This window comes from Tupaia chinensis, unplaced genomic scaffold (genome assembly GCF_000334495.1).
Source record: "Tupaia chinensis unplaced genomic scaffold, TupChi_1.0 Scaffold000066_1, whole genome shotgun sequence".
NCBI lineage: Eukaryota > Metazoa > Chordata > Mammalia > Scandentia > Tupaiidae > Tupaia > Tupaia belangeri.
Genome location: NW_006159525.1, coordinates 10,070,433 through 10,090,610, shown reverse-complemented (window position 1 = coordinate 10,090,610; position 20,178 = coordinate 10,070,433). Strand labels below are relative to the sequence as shown.

Here is a 20,178-nt window from a genome sequence, read left to right as displayed (position 1 = left end):
GTAGGGAATTGTGAAAATGATATTTGAGAGCCATCTTGCTTAAGTGCTGATTCAACAGCCAAGAGGGTCAGTATGTAGGAAATAGCTGTAGTAGGGTAACCCAGTGAAAAATAAGAGCTAACTGGTGAATATCAAGGAACTTTAATAGTGAGACAGCATGAATTAATAGTAGACTTAAATAGGTAACTCCCTCACAGTTTGACCTATCAGCAAGAGCAGAAACACCAACAGTTCGTATAGGATATTTTTTTTAATATTTAATTTTTCTTATTTACTACTATTATTATTGTTTTTTAATTTGACCAGAGACAGAGAGAGAGAGTGAGGGAGTGAAAGTGAGAAAGCAAGCTGCCATGTCCAGGACTATGAACTGTGGTTGAACTGTAGTATAGTAGGTCATGTGAGAGTCTAGTGCCCTTAACTACCATGCCACCTGCCAGCCCCAGTAAAGGATTTTGAGGGTTACCTCTGGCTTGGTGGATAAGGGAGCCACATTCCACATATTTGAACCTGTCTTTGAGTCCAAGATAGTGTGGTTTGAGAAACATGCAGGGTACAGGTATGCACGCCAAAAATCCCCAAAAGAGGGAGCGACGAAGAAGGGATTGTGGTATGGCCATTCCCCATAGGAGGTGCTTTCTCCTTTTCTTTTTCCTCTGTCTTTCTGGTGAGTGCATGATTTGTTTGCTCCTAGCCCATCGCACCTCTACTTTATTTTTTTATGCATATTATTTATTTGTTTTTAGTTTCAGAGAATTGTGTATGGTAGTTAGTAGGGTTTTTGGAATGCAAAAGCTAAATGTCATAAAGTATACCATCAGTTACAAGTAATAGTTAGATGGCTTTGAACTACCATGTCATCTGTTTTAGGAAGTTTTAAAGCAGAATTAGAAACTTCCTGTCCCTTCTCTGTAGATATGATTGTAAAGTCACAGAATCTTTAAAGTTACGTTTTGGGAGACATTGAGAAGGAAAGTGAAAAATCACACTCCAGAGGAGATGGCCTTGCCACAATCCCTTCTCCTCCATTCTCCAGGGATCTTGGTACTTTCACGCACATGCACCCAGCGTGTTTTAAAGCCACTGGGTCTAGGATTCGAGCTGCGGTTGTCTGTGTGGGAATCTAGCTGCTATATTATCTGCAGGCTCCGAGAAGTAAGTATTTTTAACAAGGCTTAGCATATTGTGGCCCTTCTGCCCTAAGCCTCCCAATTAATTAGACTAAAGGCTGAAGCCTATTTTATAGATTGGGCTGCAACTGAACCCTGGCCTCCTATATGGCTTTAACCATTGTAAAGTGGACCATTCTGCTTGTGCCACTGCAGCTGAGCCTTAAAGTGTACAAAGTTTGGACATATTTGTACAATGTGAACTACCACTACAGTAACAACATTTTATCATCCCCAAGACTTTCCCATCTGCTGATCTGCTTTTCATTGGTGTAGATATGATCGGAACATTTGTGGAATATTCCAGGTAGGGTACTCATTCAGCAATTAAAAAGATCAAACTTTTTTAAAAAATTTGTTTATTTCTTCTTTGATAAACAGAGAGAGAGGCACCCCAACATGGTCTTCATGCCATAATCCACCTCTAGTTTTAGCTGGCCCAGATCATGGGCATGGGCATGTACATGTACACAGTATTCTTAGAGAGGTCCCAGGATATTAATCCATGACCTTTCCTATGTGGGTCCAGTTGTGTTACAGCCTTGCCACTGACTGCCCTCTCCCCAAAAGGGATAAATTATAGATATAAGAAATAACATGAGACCATCAGGTTGTGTGGTGATTAATGTGCTGGATTTCACATGATCAACTGTGTTCTTTCAGTCCAGACCTAGTGGTTGGAAAAACAGCCATGTATGTATACCTGAAATCCCAGGATGAGAATGGAGGAGAAGGGATTATGATGTGGCCATCTTCCCTTAGGGGGGTGGAGGTGGTGATTTTTCTCTCTCTTATCTCTGGAACACACGCACCCTACAGCAAAAAAAAACTAAAAAAAAAGGAAAAAAGAAATAACACGAAATAAAAATATATCTGCCTTTGGAGATTCCATAATTTATGTACATTTTGTGTGTTCCAGTTTGGAGTTAATGTAAGTAAAGCTCCTGTGAATATTTGTGTACAAATCTGAATGTGGGCAGGTATCTTTTTTTCTTGGGTAAATACTTAGACGTAGGATTTTGAGTGATATGTTGAATATGCTTAATCTTTAAGTGATTGCCAAACTGTTTTTCATAATGCTGTACAATTTTATGTTCTTAAGAGTTCAATTGCTCTGTATTTTCACCATCACATGGTGTGGTTATACTTTATTTTTAGCATTTTCTGGTGGTATCTCTGTGTATCTGTGTTTTTTGTTTTCTTTTTAAAATTTTGCCAGAGAACATGTTTTCTTGTCAGAGTTGGGAGAAAGAGAAAGCACCCCCTAAGGGGGCGTGGTCACACCGTAGTCCATTTTCCTCCATTTCTCTGTATTGTTAAAATTTTGGGCATGCACAGGCAACTGGTGTGTCTTTCAGGCTATTGAGTCCTGAATTCTATCTGGTTGGCAATATCATATCCAGTTCCCTAAACCACTAGGCTGGAGGGCCAGCCCCATGCTTGTCTGTGTTGTGGGATCTCGTCATTTTCATTTTCATTTTCTACATGACTAATGATGTTAGGCTGCTTATTTGCCATCTGTAAACCTTTGGTGAACTGTTTATTCAGATTTTTGTCTTCTTTTAATGACAGTGTAGTGTTGTTTGCCTTTTTTATAATTGAGTTCTAGGCATTCTGTTCTAGGCAACTGTTCTGGATCCAGTTTCTTTAAAAATTCTTACATATTTTGCAGATACATTTTTATAAGTTGGTGGTTCCTCGCCTTTTCATTTTTAAGTATTTTTAGACAGTTTTTAACAGTCCACTTATGAGGGTTTTTTTTCTTCACAGTTCTTTTTGTGCTCTATGTATCCTGAGTCCTGTATCATTTCATTTCTCTTGACTTTTCTAAAAAGTTAAATATCTCAGATTCTCATTTATTGGCCACTGGGTAAAAGCATAGGTAACTATAAAGCTAAAATTGTCTGTTGTGTATTTGTGCTTATTATTTTCATAATTTAATAGCATATTGTTCATCATTCTAGTGTGTGTTTGTTTTATGGTTGAGTTTTAAATTTGCTCAAGAGCCCACTTAATTGTAACTGATTTAGTTCCTTTGTAACTGAGATACATACAGGTTACATGACTTTGCTAGACAAATCCCCAGGCCCTTTCATGTCCTGCTTCACAGTTTGTTTCCCTATGAGGTGCTCTTCTTTAGAATTCTGTTGCATAATTTTACTGCATAGTGCATCATATTGAAATAAATTTAGTTCCTTCATTTCTGATTGTAATGAATATTCTCATTGAAAATAATATTAAAATTAAGTAGGTTAGATTTTTTTAAAGAATCATAATTTCCCCTTAAATTTCATTAAGTGAAGATGTTGAATTTAACACTTTTTTTATTTTAATTCTTTCCAAAGGTCTGTAAACAGATTTGGCTAGGATTATTTGATGATAGATCTTCAGCAATTCCAGACTTCAGGGATCCACAAAAAGTGAAAGAGTTTCTACAAGAAAAATATGAAAAGAAAAGATGGTGAGTGAATAGTTCGTATTTAGAGTAAAGCCACCTCATATCACATTAATTATGGGTAGTGTTAGTCTGACATGATGAAGGCAGGCAGGCAGGCGTGAAGGAGGTAGGTAGGTACTCATCATAATCCTTTGCCTTTTATTGGATTTCGTTTCCAAAAATCTTGACTTCAACTTTATCGTGACTCATTCGTGTCTAGCAGCAGCCATTTTATTAGTGTGATTACCCGGCATCCTACCTATACTTTTTGCAATGTTAGGGAATCCTTCCTTTTAATCCTTACCTAGCCCTGTTAACTCCTCTAGACATTTTTAGTCCACAAAGACTCCTTTCTCAAAATCTTCATTCATTTAACAAGGATTTATTAAGTAGTATCTCCTGTTTACTAAGCATTATGCTAAAGCTCTGGCATAGTAATATGTCCACCTAATTGTATCCTGCAGTAAGTTTTTGCTCAAAATATCTCTTCTCACCCAAGAAATCAGTTTACTATCTGATTGAGAAGGGAACATATATATATTCCTTTAACTAAATCTATCAGATGTTAATTTTTAAAAAGAAATTTCTCCATGGTTATACATGTAGCTTGTATACATAGAGATAGTGTTCAGCTACTCAGGGCTGTTTTCTTTTTAGTTATGTGAGCACAATTTAAGTGCAGTTGATTAAGACTCATTTACTATGAGCTCTTTAGGTTGTTTCGTTAACATTGAACAGTGTATGTCCTTCCTGAGAAGCTGATATAATTGGGATGGGGTAGAGTCCTAAATAGAGGGAATGGGTAATGGGGAAATAAATGGCATCTTGTTTCTCTGAGGAATGTTTTTTTAACCCAGAAAATGATATATTCAGAGCCTGTTTTGGGGCCTGAGAGAACACTGGCTGTGGTTTTAAGGGAGAGGTCTTTAAGACCTTTATTCAGTAAACACATTAACTCCGACTTACTGAAATTTGTATTCTTACTACTTTCTACAACAGATTACTTTTTACAAGGAAAGATTAATTAGGGTTATAATCAGTTGCAGTAGATACATAGATTAGAATATACTGGTATATTTTAGTTTGAGGAAGAAGAAAATATTAGAAGGTGGGGAGTAGTAATATGGGGGCGTTAATGATTCTTTTAAAATAAAAGGTTTAATTGTCCTTTTATTGTTTTGGTTATTAATATCTTCCACCCTATAGATAAGATTGTTCTCCTTCTGAAGCCTGAACCTAATTATTGATTTTTGTCAGCATTGTTACTCTTACCAACTCATAAAGTCAGTTTGGTTAAGCTTAGCTGCGATTTTAGATAGGTTAACTGTAGCTATTATGAGACTATTGAGTGTGAATGACACTTGATAGATTTAAACCCGTAGATCTCCATCCCTATAACAGTAATGAATTACTCATTACACCATAACCTAAATAGTTAAAAACTTCAAATACTTATAATTCATGTTATTTTCTTCTTTCCTAAGAAATAGGATAATAATAAAAAATACAAACTTAAGTTGATGGGTGGAGAGAGAGTGATGGTATTATACCAGAGGGCCAGTATCTGTACACGTTAAATCCGTTTTCCCAAAAACACCTTTATATTAACCTGAGAGTAATGAAATGGACTTTTAATGTGGTATATAAGCACTATACAAAGGCAATCTCCCTAAAATACTTAATGTAGGAAACTGCTTTTACAGCAGTGATGATGTTGTTTTTCAAGGGGATTCTGAAATTGTCCTTTTGACCAATTTCCAAAATCACTTCTTGTATTATACAAAAATAGCTTCTTTCCTTTCAGTTAGGTGATTCTTTTGAACCAAAAACTATTATCTGGCATTTTTTCTTGATAAGACATGGCTGTACTCAGGAATTTTTGTCACTATTGGTATACCCAGTTAATGGAAAACATGACTTCTTACTCATTCTTTGTCGTCTTCCGTTTTCTGAATTTAAAAACAAAAGCTTTATTGTTGGGACCAGCAGTTAGTGTAATGGCTATGTCGCTGGACTCCCACGTAGTCGACCACGGTTCGAGTCCCGGACCTGGTGGCTTAAACTCATGCCGGACACATGTGTGATCGTGCCCAAGATCCTGAGAGGAGAATGGAGGAGAAGGGATTGCGGCATGACCATCCCCCCTGGGGGGGTGATTTCTCACTTTCTCTCTCTCTGTCTGTCTGGTGAGCACACATGCCCTATAGCAAAAATCTCTCCAAAAAAAAAAGCTTTATTGTTTATGGTAATAACTAACAGTTACATAGTTAATACCTGTACTAAGAACTGCTTTAAGTGCTTTCCAGATGTTACAGTTAAAGGTCATAGCATCTGTATTTCCATTTTATAAATGAAAAATGGAAACACAAAGAGTTGAAGTAGTTTGCCCAAGGTTTCACAGCTACTGAGAGGTAGACCTGGGATTTGAACTCTGTCTCTGGAATAGATGTTCTTGACCATGTTGTTTTCCTGTTTCCTTCCCCTTACTTATATGGCAGATGAAGTGGAGGGTAGGACAGAATCCTTAGATAATAAAATTGTCGACATTTAAGCATTACATCTTTACTACTTCTCTTTCCTTTCTTAATTCCCTTCCTCCATTCCTTTCCTCAACGAATCTTATAGGACTTGGGTCAAACCTGAAAGACCTGTGAAATATTATGGACGTTGTTCCATGTTAAAGCAGAATCCCTATGTTGTTATTGTAGTATACAGATTTTTAGCATAATCGCTTTAAATATTTTTTTTTGATAGATGTTTTTGGCTCATTCCCTAGTTTTTTGGAATTACAGAGTACTGTGGTAATATCCGTGTCCATGAATCTATGTATACTTACCCAGTTAATTCCTGAGGATGAGTTTCCGGAAGTCGTGCTTCTGGCACAGAACATACTTGTGTATATGTTTCAGTAGATAGCAACAGAGGTTTGTAAAGCTCACATTCAGATCAAAGGCGAATACTATCATTTATATTTTTATTAGGTTTTAAGTGTTTTGATTTGGTGAATTGTTTCTTCTGTCCATTTTTAAATGGGACAGTTGAGGGTTTTTTTACTAGTTCACTATTTTGTTTCCTGGTTTACTAAAACATGTGCTCACTGGAGAGACAGTAAGCAAGAAAACACAGGGGATGGCCATACTGCAATCTCTTCTCCATTCTTTTCTCAGGATTTTGGGCATGCATGCACACATACCTGGCATGTTTTTCAAGCGTCCATGTCACAGACTTGAGTAGCACAGTCGGTCATGTGAGATTCAGCTGTTTAATAAACATGCCACCAGGTAGCCTTATTGATGTTATCCTTACAGATTTGTAACAGGCCTTTATATTTTATTTTATTTTATTTTATTTTATTTATTTATTGTTTTGGAAAGGTTTTTGCTATAGGGCGCGTGCACTCACCAGAAAGACAGAGAGAGACAGAAAGGCGAATACTATCATTTATATTTTTATTAGGTTTTAAGTGTTTTGATTTGGTGAATTGTTTCTTCTGTCCATTTTTAAATGGGACAGTTGAGGGTTTTTTTACTAGTTCACTATTTTGTTTCCTGGTTTACTAAAACATGTGCTCACTGGAGAGACAGTAAGCAAGAAAACACAGGGGATGGCCATACTGCAATCTCTTCTCCATTCTTTTCTCAGGATTTTGGGCATGCATGCACACATACCTGGCATGTTTTTCAAGCGTCCATGTCACAGACTTGAGTAGCACAGTCGGTCATGTGAGATTCAGCTGTTTAATAAACATGCCACCAGGTAGCCTTATTGATGTTATCCTTACAGATTTGTAACAGGCCTTTATATTTTATTTTATTTTATTTTATTTTATTTATTTATTGTTTTGGAAAGGTTTTTGCTATAGGGCGCGTGCACTCACCAGAAAGACAGAGAGAGACAGAAAGCGAGAAATCACCCCCCAGAGGGGATGACAATGCCACAGGCTCTTCTCCTCCTTCCTCCTCTTGGAATCTTGGGCACGCACGCACACGCTCCTGGTGTGTTTTAAGCCACTGGGTCCGGACTCGAACCATGGTCAACTATGTGGGTGTCCAGTGAAATAGCCATTATGCTAACTGCTGGTCCCAAGGCCTTTATATTTTAAATTACTCATTACAGTATAATAAATATTTTCTTCTTGTCTATCTCCACATGTTACTTATGATCTTTATTTTTGCTTTTAAAGAAAGTCCAGTGTCAACTATTTATCATGATGATTAACTGTAGGTTTTCTTAAGTTGTTATATTTATTATCTTAAAAAAACGTAAGTAAATAGTTGAAATAAATTTCGTGATTAATCTTCATTACTCTTTCTCTGAATATTTTAATTTTCAGTCTTAAGCTGTCAATTCTAAATGAGTTCTTAAATAAGATTGATGTTGACACAGTCTCGTTACAAAGTTAGAATTGAGTTTATCATTTTTTATTATAGGACTCCTACATTTTCTTAGTTAACTACCTGTCCATATTTTCACATGTTGTAGGTATGTCCCACCAGAACAAGCCAAAGTAGTGGCATCAGTTCATGCGTCTATTTCAGGGTCCTCTGCCAGTAGCACAAGCAGCACACCCGAGGTCAAACCACTGAAATCTCTTTTAGGAGATTCTGCACCAGCACTGCACTTAAATAAGGGCACGCCTAGTCAGGTGAGTAGTCTTTACATCTTTGTAGAGACTTCTGTTGAAAGAGGATTGAGTATAAAGAATTTGAGAAGTCGTTGTCATTAAGACAGCAGCATAACCTTGTATTCTGGTAGCATTATGTCCTCATGGCTTATAAAACATAAGATTATTTAAATGGTTAGAAGGATTGTTTGCTATTGCTAATATGAATGTCTTTGGGCTTCTCTACAAATTTGTAAGGGTACATAGGAACATTGCTGTAGTTATTTATCATATAATATACAATTAGTGAACTATAAATCTGTGGTGACTGTCAGAGCTAGAATAGAAGAGCCTCTAAAAAGTACTTTTACAGAAAGGGATTTCTTTTAAGCAAGAGAATTTCCCCACATTCTTCATTGTGTTGTATTTTTATCATTGAAACACAGATAGCTTTGTATTATACCTTATTCTTTTTTTTTTAGTTTTTGCCGTAGGGTGCATGTACTTGCCAGAGAGAGGGAGAAAGTGAGAAATCAGCCTGCAGGGGGTTTGGCCATGCTGCAGGTGCTTCTTCATTTCCCTCTTGAGATTTTAGGCATGTATGTGCACATGCCTGGCAGTATTTTCAAGCGACTGGGTCTGGGACTCGAACCTGAAATTGACTATGTGGGACTCAGCGCCTACCTGCTGGTCCAACATTATATCTTATTCTTGAAAACTGAACAGACAGAAGTCTTTTCTAAGCTAATATGTAAAATTTTTACTTGTGCACTTTATTCTAGTTGAAGGGGCTTTGACTGATTTGTTACTGTGTGACATTGCAACATCTGTGCTATGTAAGAATGCTTTTGAGGCATAGAACAGTCAGCTCACCATACCTGCAGATCTCATGTCCATGCAGTAGTACAGTCATCTCACATACTTGCAGGTCTCATATCCATGCTGTAGGGAAGAGATGGCTCCTTTAAAAAGAGATGCCAAAGAAGTTTGTGTTTTCTTTTTTGCTTGTGTCTTATACTAAAGATTACTTCTTAGCAGTGATTTAAAGTATACAGAAGGTATATTTAGGTTATATGAAAGTACCATTTTATATAATGGACTTTAGTATCTTCAAATTTTGTTATCCACTGGGGCCCTAGAAGTAGTCCCTTGCAGATACCAGAAGATAGCTGTATTGTGGATTAAATTCAACCATTTCTAATAATGCATACTAGGGCATCTAGATCAATAGCTCTGTTTTCACAGAATGGTTGAGTGAAAAAAATGGAAAACAAAGAGGACTAAGTCAATATATTGTAACTTTTTCTATGTATGAATATGTTAAGCTTGATGGGGTGGAGGGTAGAGTTTTTTTTTAAAATTATTTTATTTAACTTTTTTTGTTATTTTTTATTACCTTATTTATTTTACATTCTTTCACTGAACATCACAGCATACAAAATGCAATTTTCCAACCAGAATACACTGTAAAGTGGCTTAATCACACATGTTATCATCATCAAATAATTTTCCATTTCTTGTTTCTTGTATATATATATTTCCTCCCCTATTTCTCACCCTCTGCCATTTCCCATTCTCCTCCTACCCCGTCTCTGGTATCTGCAGTTGCTTTCCATTCTTTTCTTCTTTCCCACATTGTATTGATTCACAAAATATCTTAATTAATCAAAATACTTTCAATAGTAAGTTCAGCTGATATAGTTTTATAAATAAATTTAGCAGCTCTGACTAGGAAGTCTTTATAGATAATATGTGGTTTATAGTCCCCAGTTGTAGGTCGCTCTCAGGGGCAGCAGCCGGAAAAGAAGCAGTTTGACCTTTTAAGTGATCTTGGCTCAGATATCTTTGCTGCTCCAGCTCCTCAGTCAACAGCAACGGCCAATTTTGCTAACTTTGCACATTTCAACAGTCATGCAGGTAAGTGTTTTTTCTCAACAGCTTTTGCCAGAGATGTTTATAAAATACTGTGAAATATTCATTCTTCACTCTTCATTAATCCTAAGTATCAGTAAATATGTTCTGTTAAGGGTGTTTGGTCACTTAAAACTGTGGAGATGAAATATGTGACCATGAAACTGTGGTGTTTTATAACTACAGAAGAGAATATACTTAACATCAGATATGGTCTCTCTTCATGGAAAAATGGAGAAAGACTTCTATTTTTTTACTCTATTTTTATGGAGAGTTGCAAATATTCAAGAGTAACCAGGTAAAACCACTTTTATTTTCTAATTCCTCATGGCCAGTCTTATTTCACTTATCATTCCACCCACTCATTTTATTTTTTGAGAGACATTTTTTGCTATAGGGCATGTGTGCCCGGTGGACAGAGAGAGTGAGACAGGAGAGACAAAAGGCGAGAAATCACCCCTGTGGGGGATGGTCATGCTGCAACCCGTTCTCCTCTTTTCTCTTGGGACCCTGGACATGCACACACAGGTGCCCGGCACAAGTTTCAGGCTGCCGGGTCTGGGACCCGAACCACTGTCAACCATGTGAGAGTCCAGCAACGTAACCATTATGCCATCTGGTGGTCCCCATTCATATTTTTTACAGCAAATTTTAGACACAATTTTAGTTTATCTTTAAACATTTTTGCATATATGTCAATAAAGCTAAAGGACTTTCTTTGTTAACATAGCTATAGTAGTAGTAGTATCACAAAATAATAGTAATTGTTATTATTCAGTATTCAGATTTTCATTTCATTCCAAATTTGTTATGTTTATATATACTATACACACAAGTACATCAGTATATACTGTTTTTTGAATTAGATTTCAAATATGGTCCACATGTTCTAATTGTGAGATACAGCATTTAAGTGTATTAGTCTTTAAAAGCTTCTTTTCCTATCTTTTTTCCCCTCCTTTATCATTTGTTAAAGAAACTTATTAAGTTTTTGTTCTGTATTATTTTCAGTAATCTGATTTTGTTGATTGTACCACAGTTGCGTTCTTTAACAAGTTCCTCTGTTGTAAATTGTTAGTTAGATCTAGAAACTAGATCAGTTACAGGATATGTGTGTGTGTGTGTGTGTGTGTGTGTGTGTGTGTGTGTGTGTTGGGAGATAGGTGGTTAGAGGACATGCCTACTACTTTGGTTTAAGAGACACTTAATTCCGGATTGTCTCTTTTAGCTGCTGATGGTCAGTGCTTGAGTTTATTAGGAAAAATGATATTCTAAATGTATCATTCCTTAACTTATCAGTGGAAATCCTTCTTTAAAAATTTGGGTTATCTAGTATTGTGGTTTATATAGGAAAGTCAGAATACATGATTGATTATTTGATTATTTGCTGATGAATTAATTCCTTAGCAGTTTCTAATGGTGGCCTTTGTTTTTCTTTAGTATCATTATGACCTCATAGATTTAAACATTTGCCATACTAAATTTGTTGTAATTACTGTCCTTACTAATGCTCAGATGATTTCATTTTTTTTAATAGAGGTTTTTGCTATAGGGCACGTGTGCTCGCTATGAAGATAGAGAGAGACAGAGAGACAGAGACAGAGAAAGCAAGAAGTCACCCCCCAGGGAGGATGGCCATGCCACAATCCTTTCTCCTCTATTCACGCATACTTCAAAAAGTGTCAAAATGGTATTAAAGTTTATTTTGGTGGCCCCAGTTTTGAAACCTATGCATAGTTTTTAGTGCACATTTTCTGTGAGCTTTTTAAAGACCCCTTGCATATATATTTTTATGATTATGTGGATTTCTTTTTTTCTTTCCTTTTTTTTAGTTGCTACCTGGTGTGTGCACACACCTGAGAAAGAGAGAGAGAGAGAGAGAGAGAGAGAGAGAGAGAGAGAGAGAGAGAGAGAAACTGGAGTGGGGAGTTGGGAAGAAAGCACTCTTGTGCATGGTCATGCCACAATTCCTTCTCTTCCATTTTTCTATCCTGTCAGAATTTGGGGCATGCACGCATATGTGCTTGGCAGGTTTTTCAAGCACATATTCAATCTCTGGTCAGCCATGCGGGATCTAGTTTCATTGACCATGAAACTATGGCTGGCCCATTGATGTATGGTTTTCAGTTTTTTTGGCAGCAAAATAAACTTGTACTTTAACTTTAGTTTCCCTTGTATATACACACCACAGGAATGCTGTTTGGGGTAGTTTGAAAAATTGTAGAAAAGCTACTCTCCAGAGACATTGCTTTCTAGCAAACACCAGAAGAACTTTTTGTTTTAAATAATAATAATGTTTTCTCAGGACTCGCTTTTCTGAAATTACAGTATAATATGTGTATGTTTGATATATGGGTTTGCTTTGTAAAGCAATCCTAGAATGATATAGATCTCTCTTCTAGGAGAGATGTTACTGAGAGGGGTAATAAAAATCAGGAAGCTTAAATAGTTGTGGCTGTGGTATGTTGTCCTTCTCTTCTACCTTAGCTGAGGTGCAAAAGCTCAGAACACTTAGAGAGCTCCTTTCCCTTACCCTCCACACGAGAAGTCTTACTTCTCAGATAGGCAGGAGTGCAAGCTCTCTGTTCCTACTACTTGCTTTGAATGAGCATGAAAGAAGTTGACGAAGAGTCATGTTACACAGAGCGAAACTTCTGTAATTTATCAATATCTTCCAGTTTCATCTCTATTTTAGGTTTATTGAAATTAATTTGGAATTACTGATAAGTAGCTACCAAACTCTTTTGTAAATTTAGGACTTATTCATTTTACATTGTATGTCTTTGTATGCATTTTGTGAATAGTCACAGGTCAAGGAATAAATGCTACATTTTTCTTTTTAAGCATTTTAGCCAGAAAATGTAGAAAAATCACTGTAGTTCCACAGATTAATTTGTACTATGATTGCAGTTATGCTCAGTAATTCCCTTAAAATGGTTTTTGAAAAAAGATAGCCATTCTATCATTGTAGGATATGCAAAAAGGAAAGAAACCTGTATTTTTATGATAGTGATAAAAAGTGAGAAGGTCTTAACTTTTTGCCCTTTCCTCATGTACGGTACAAACAGTAAGGGATAGCCATATAGGTATCCCAAGGTACCTCTTTTAGTCTCAAGTTCTTATTTATGAAAGACTATTCAAGTCACTGTTTTTTAAACATCATTTGACTTTTTATTTTGATTCTAGGAGAATAAAAAGTACATGCCATTGCAAGAAGGTAATAAGTTACTCCCTTTTTTCTACTTCTGGTATAGTCAGTGCTGTCCTTGACATTTTAAGTAGTTTAAAGGTAAAGTTAGTGTTATAGTTCAACTGAAAAGTTGTTTTCCAGAGCTTTTGCATGCATTCTCAGTCTTTATTTTTCCATATGTGGTTCTAAAATAAAGTGATTGATAGCTGAGTTTTTACCATGCAATTCTCTGTCTTTTTAAATATTAGGTGGAAATTTCACCTGAGTACCTTGTTGTGACAAATGGAACCTTTTAATAGATATGCCAGTTTGGGTAGCATTATTTTGTAAGGGAAACTCGTTCTTTTGCAAATAATTTAGTGGTTTAAAAGCCAGAACTCTTTATGCTTCCTGTGAATGTTCTCACTAAGGTGGTGGGTGGAGACATATTTGTGTTAGAAAAAGCCATCTTCTACAGAAGACTATGTGAAGTTTAAAACATAGTTCACCTATAGAATTTGATGTTTTGTGTTTGAGATTTTTTGCTATAGGGCATGTACACTCACTGGATAAAGGGACAAACAGAGGGAAAGTGAGAAATCACCCCCCGGGGGGGGGTAGCCAGGTCGCTTGTTTGGTAATAAACCTATCCCAAAACCTGTGACCAGTAAGCTGTAATTGGTTTTGTCATACCTTATAGTAGGGATCCTGCAACCAGGTAAAACAGATGAGAAAGGTGATACAGAAGGAACCGTGGTCACTTTTTAAGGGGTGTTCTAATCTTCGGCTGCCACATGGAAATGTGGGCTCGGGATTACTAAATATATTGATTTAAGAGAAGCAAATTTTTAAATTAATACAGAGAAAGAGACAGAGAGATAGGAAGTGAGAAATCATCCCCCAGGGGTGATGGCTACGCCACAGTCCCTTCTCCTGCATTTTCCTTTTGGGATCTTGGGCACACATGCACACGTGCTTGGCGTGAGTTTAAGCCCCCGGGGCGGGACTCGAACCGCAGTCAGCTACATGGGAGTTCAGTGACATAGCCATTATGCTAACTCCTGGTCCTAATTAATTCTTTTTTTTTTTTTTTAAATTTGCTGCAAGGTGCAGGTGCTCACCTGATACAGAGAAAGAGGGAGGGAAAGTGAGAAATTACCTTCCAAGAGGGATGGCTGCACCTCAGTCCCTGCAGTGCCTTTTCCACTTTCCTCTCAGGATTTTCTACTTTCTCAGGATTTTGGGCATGCACATGTGCCTAGCAAGTCTTTCAAGCTGCTGGGTCAGGAACTTGAACTGTGCAATTGGCCATGCGGTCCCTGGCCACCTTAACCCCCATGCCACCAACTAGCCCTTATTTTTTTGTTGTTGTTGTGTTTGTTTCGTTTTAGATTTTTGCCATAGGGTGCCTGCACTTGGGTAGGAGCGTGCTGGATTTGGGGGGATGGTAAGGAATGGCCACACCACAGTTCCTTCTCTATTTTCCTGCCTGGTGTTATTTTCAAGTTACTGGGTCTAAAACTCAACTGTAGAATAGGCTAATGTGGGATCCAGTGTCTTAACCACCATGCCACTTCTTTGCTCTCTTGTTTTTTAAATTTTATTTATTTGTTCTAATGTGAAAAGTTCTCTTTTTAAATGTTGAGAATTAATGAAAAATGTTAAATGCTGTACAGCTGAAACAAAGGGTCTCTGTCAGATCAGTTTACAGATGGCTGCCAGTTTGCACCCTCTGGGCTCTCTCTTTCCTGTTCTTTCAGGACTTACCTGTTTCTCATTGAAGAGAAAGAACTGTTGCAGGACTCAGACTCATTAACTTGTTACTTTGAATTCCTTACTGACTTAATTCCTTTGTACTTTTCCAAATGAGATTATTTAAGAAACATTGTTACTTATTTTGTCACATTCTGTTCATTGGGATTTCTTTATGCAGTGATTGCTTCAAGACCTAGATAATTTTTATATTACTGCATTTATTAGTATTTAACTTCCAAAGTTGTGTTTCTAAGTTTTATTTCACAGCCCTTATAACAACTTGTTGAAAATAGTGAATAGATTCAATGCATAGAAATAAAAAGTGATAAAAGAATAGGTTGCACATTCTTAATTTCAAAATATGAAATCTGCCATAAGACTACAAATGGAGTGTTCCACACCTGACCCCATGTGATGGGTTAGAGTGAAAATGCTGCAATGCAAAAATATTATATAGAATTACCTCCAGGCTATATGTAAAAGGTAAATATGAAACATAAATGATTTTGATGTTTAGATTTTGGTCACATCACCAAGGTATCTCATTACATGTGTGCAGGTATTCCAGGATTAGAAAAAATTTTTTAAATCTCAAACACTTCTGGTCCCAAGCATTATGGACAGTGGGCATTCAGAGCTCTGACTGACCATGTTGAATAGGTAGTTGATTAGTGTGTTTGGGGATCTGGCTAGAAAACACTGAAGAATATACTGGATTGTTGGAAAAGTCATGACGCATTTTTGTATAGGAAGACGTAGAAAAAAATGCATCATGACTTTTCTGACAACCCAGTAAATGTGATTTTAAAAAAGTGGGCTTAATTAAGAATAATGGTTTGTGTTGAAGTGAACTTTTTTCCTGATGGTGTTTAAAACTTGTTCAGAGATTTTCTCCCTATGATGTTCTAAGTATAGAAAACGTATCTTTATTATATGCTACATATGCATAGGTGTTCTAAGTTATAAACCAGCCTGGGGACTTGATTCCCATTCTATAAGAGAATAATGTGCTTCATTTGTTCTCAAATGTAAAACTAAGTTGTTCAAATAACACAGGAGGGCCACCAGCTCTGTGGTGTAGTGGTCATGTGATGGTCTAGAGAAGCCACATCACACATGGTAACCATGTTTGGAGTCCCTGGCCTTCTTATCCTGAAACATGTGGGACCCCTGAGCAAATGACTAGGCCCAGAGGAATAGGAGGACTGGAGCTGGGGTTGTAGCCTGATCCCCCTACGGAGGATGTTCACTGTCCTCCTCCCCCCACCCTCCACTCTCATGTGTTTGCGTGTGCGTGCGCATGTGCTCTGTCATAAATCAAGAAGAAATTAAAAACAAAAAGGATAGGAACCTGCCTTTTGAAACATAGCTCACTCTGAATTTGAGAACTTACTTTACTCATATTCTTTCCATTATGTTACATGATTTATATAGTACGTAGTTTAGCCTAGAACTTAATTTGTCTTTTGACAGGAGTTTATTCTTTTTGGCAAATATTTTAATTAATTAATTTTTTATTTTGCATTCACTCATTGTATATCATTACAGCATACAAAATGAATTTTCCCATCCAGAATACACTTTATATTGGCTCAAAGATATTACCATATCTGTTATCTTCAACAAATAATTTTCCATTTTGTGTTTCTTAATTGGCAAGTGTTTTAAAGCTCTTATATTTATTACTGTTCTCAAGTAAGGTATAGTATCATAGTGGTGAATTGCTCTAATAGAGACCATTTGGTAAATCCTCACATTTTTGTTAATGAGAAAACTGAACAATTGAAGAACTTGCCCAAGGCTATATACAGTGATTTAGGTTTCAGGGCATTTATTTATTTATTTATTTATTTTTAAGAGAGATCTTTGCTGTAGGGGATGCATATGCTTGCCAAAAGACAGAGATGGAGAGAAAGTAAGACATCACCCCCCAGGGCAGGTGACCCTTCCCCTCCATTCTCTCAGGATTTTGGGCACACATGCACCTGTATCACTGCATGATTTTCAAGCCTCCAGGAGTGGGACTTGAACTACTGTCGGCCATGTGGTAGTCCAATGCCTTAATCACTACACCACTTGCTGGCCCCAAGAAGTTTATTTTTTAATTATTTATGTATTTGTTTCATTTTATTTTCTGAAAAGTAGTTTCAGTCTGTAAAGAAATTGAATTTTGTTTAATAAAACTGGTGACAAAAGATAGCAGGGTATTCATAAAATAGAGAATTTTTGTTGTTGCACAGTATACTATTCAGCTTTTTACCTTAAGTTCTGTGTGGTGTTGAGAAATAGGGAGAACTCTGTTGAAAAAGGTATGGAAGAGCAGACTGTGAGCCATACAGCATTCCACCTTTCAGAACACAAGGGAAGGGAAGCAGGTACCTTTAGGTACCTTTTCTCCCCTGCTCTCACACCCTTTCATATGTATATGAAACAGTAAATACAGAAAATGCCCTAAGTTTGCCCCATTTTCTTCCTGGAATAATGGTTAATATGTTACCTTGTTAGTGGAAAAATTTTTGGTTCAGTAGCTTTTTTGGTTTGTTTACAAGACGAGTACATATTCATTGCAAAAGCTTGGCGAACTCACACAAACATAAAGAAGTGAAACTGATCTGAAATCCCACTACCAAGGTTAACTAAAATGTAGATTTCTATGCACGTAACACCATACTCAGTTTAACCAACTTGGCAAATGTTAAGTTTATTTTGAGTTTATTAACTTGTTTAGCTTATTTACTTTGGGACACTTTTTAATTAGGATTAAATATTTAATATGATTTTCAATTGTACTGTTATATTCCATGATATAATAAAGTGCTCTCTTATTGGTAGTCATTTCACATTTCTAATTTTTTACGTTACAAAAAATACATCACATAGATATAGCCATACTTATTTGCAAGATTATGTTCTACAAAAAACTTGTGAGACATAGAATTGCCTGTAAGGGATTTAAAGTGGCTGCTTTTTACTGTGTTCAGGACATTTAACCTTTTTCCATCCTTTGGATATGCTTTTCCTTCTTAGCATTTCTTTTCCCACATAGCAGCCATTTCTTATCCTTCGCTTGTTCTCTATAAAATTCTTTCCAGAATATGTTTTGACCTTTTAGAAAAACTTGAATTGCTTTACTTACTTACATATTTAATGTATAGTGAAGTGTTGAATCATGTTATAATTTCTACTGGCTTTCATAGTTTCTTCAATTTCAATACAAATTTTAAAATGGCAGGCCTTTAATAATGATAGAATGTGCATAGCTTGGTGATCATGTACATTCATTTTTATATGCTCATAGTGTGACATATTTATAAATATTTTAAAAGCTCACAAAGAATATTTATTAATGTAATTGAATAATCCTTGTGTCATTATGTTAGATATATAAATTGTTACTTAGTTTTCCATAGCTGAGTACCATTTTCAATCAGTGAATTTTCCAGAATATATTTTATGGCTTTACTGTAACTTACAAGTTTAATGTTCAGAATTGTTTTCTTTGTTAATCGAGTCACTTTTATAGTACTATTCCAGAGGTTATTCAAAGTGCATTGTGTCCAATTTTATCATTGCACAAAGTGTTTTTGGAAATCTGGGTTAAGTTGTTTGTAAGTGGGGTAAGTGACAGTAGAATCTAAAATCTGATTTCTAAATGAATTTCTTAAAAGTGAGTTGTAGTTACATGGAAACTTTCCTAAAATTCTTAAATTCATTTGTCATGTTTTTTCATTCAGTTTTCATATTCATTAACATGTGTTGTTCCTTACCATTTACAGCTCAGAATTCTGCAAATGCAGATTTTGCAAACTTTGATGCATTTGGACAGTCTAGTGGTTCGAGTAATTTTGGAGGTTTCCCCACAGCAAGTCACTCTCCTTTTCAGCCCCAAACTACAGGTAGAGCTTCTCCAAAATTATGCTTGAGCGTTTACTTTAAAAAACAAAACTCTCTGGATGTAGTTTTGAAAAATTACTCTAAACGTAAATTCTGCAATTACCTAATTTAAAATAGTTCTGTCTTGCAAAGCTCTGGGGAAACCTGAAATCTTTTATTTTTTTCTGTTCATTTATTTTTCTGAACTTTTGGTATGTCGTCTTAATTTACAACACCCATTTTCTTCCTTTTCCTGCACACGAATCTCCTGTAAGTCTCCTATGTACAGAGGCATTAAAGTGCTAAAGTATTTTGGGATCTTGAAATACACTGATTTAGGCTAACTTATACCTCTGAATAAAGGATGCTAGCTGACTTCTACCAAATTGAAAATGTAAGTGATTTTTAGGTTCACAAGCTTGGGAAAATAAATTGAAACATTATTATTAAAGAGTAGACTATTTAATGATCATTTTCATCAAACTTGGAAATAGTTTTCTGTGCAGAAATTGGTCTTTAAACATTGAATATATTCCCATAAGTTTACAGAAACTCATTGCACCTTTATTTAGATCTATAGCTTAATTACTTTTCTTTTTAACTTTTATCTCTGTGTATTGTCTTAAAGCTTTTTCTTTCAATTTTCTTTTTTCCTTTAACTTTTATCATTTACATAATTTCTGGCTGTCCAGCATTTAGAATGCTTTCATCTAGCTGCAGTTTTGGTGAATTTACTTCAGCTTTTCCTCTCCAGGCTGCCCACAGTAAGTTGTCTTGTCAAGTAGGCATCTGTTAATAATTTGTGCTATGTTTCATGAGCATTACAAATGTATATTATTAATTACTTTTTAAATGATAATTCATAGATTCTCACTTTGACTCTCCCTTTTCTTGCTAAACTCAGAACACAGTTGTATTCAATAAGAGATTAATAATTCAGTTTTTAATCATTTGAAATAAAGTTCTTCATTTGGCTCTTGAAAATGTACTGTGTACTTTCTTTGCCCGCTACTTCTGTCAGATCACCATCTTTTAAATGCATTTATTACTTAGTTTTAATCGAAGATCACCAGAGTTTAATTCCAGAAAGAAATTTTAGCAGTATATATTTGTTTTAGAATGCCAAAAGAACTGATTAATAGAAATGCTTTTGTTTTTTAAATAGGAATGTATCTATTCTCTTTTAAAAAATATTTATAAGTATACTTTGTTTTCATTTTAATATATGACTATATATGTGTGTGTGTGTATATATATATAT

At 35.9% G+C, this 20,178-nt stretch overlaps 1 protein-coding gene across 7 annotated transcripts in view; it reads left to right on the top strand.

Annotated features, from left to right (window-relative positions):
• AGFG1 (ArfGAP with FG repeats 1) overlaps positions 1–20,178 on the top strand; it is an 87,567-nt gene that overhangs the window by 45,310 nt on the left and 22,079 nt on the right. For 4 of the 7 annotated variants that reach the window (XR_003547090.1, XM_027766452.1, XM_014582459.2 and 1 more), the window contains exons 3-7: positions 3,515–3,630; positions 8,089–8,251; positions 9,973–10,126; positions 18,821–18,940; positions 19,610–19,681. Coding sequence is in view for 6 of the 7 variants with exons in the window: in XM_027766452.1 (XP_027622253.1) it covers positions 3,515–3,630; positions 8,089–8,251; positions 9,973–10,126; positions 18,821–18,940; positions 19,610–19,681 (625 nt within the window). In the remaining variant the exon portion in view is untranslated. Of the gene's footprint in view, positions 1–3,514; positions 3,631–8,088; positions 8,252–9,972; positions 10,127–18,820; positions 18,941–19,609; positions 19,682–20,178 lie in introns of those variants that run through there. The other 3 variants (XM_027766463.1, XM_027766466.1, XM_027766464.1) reach the window with 3 other exon arrangements.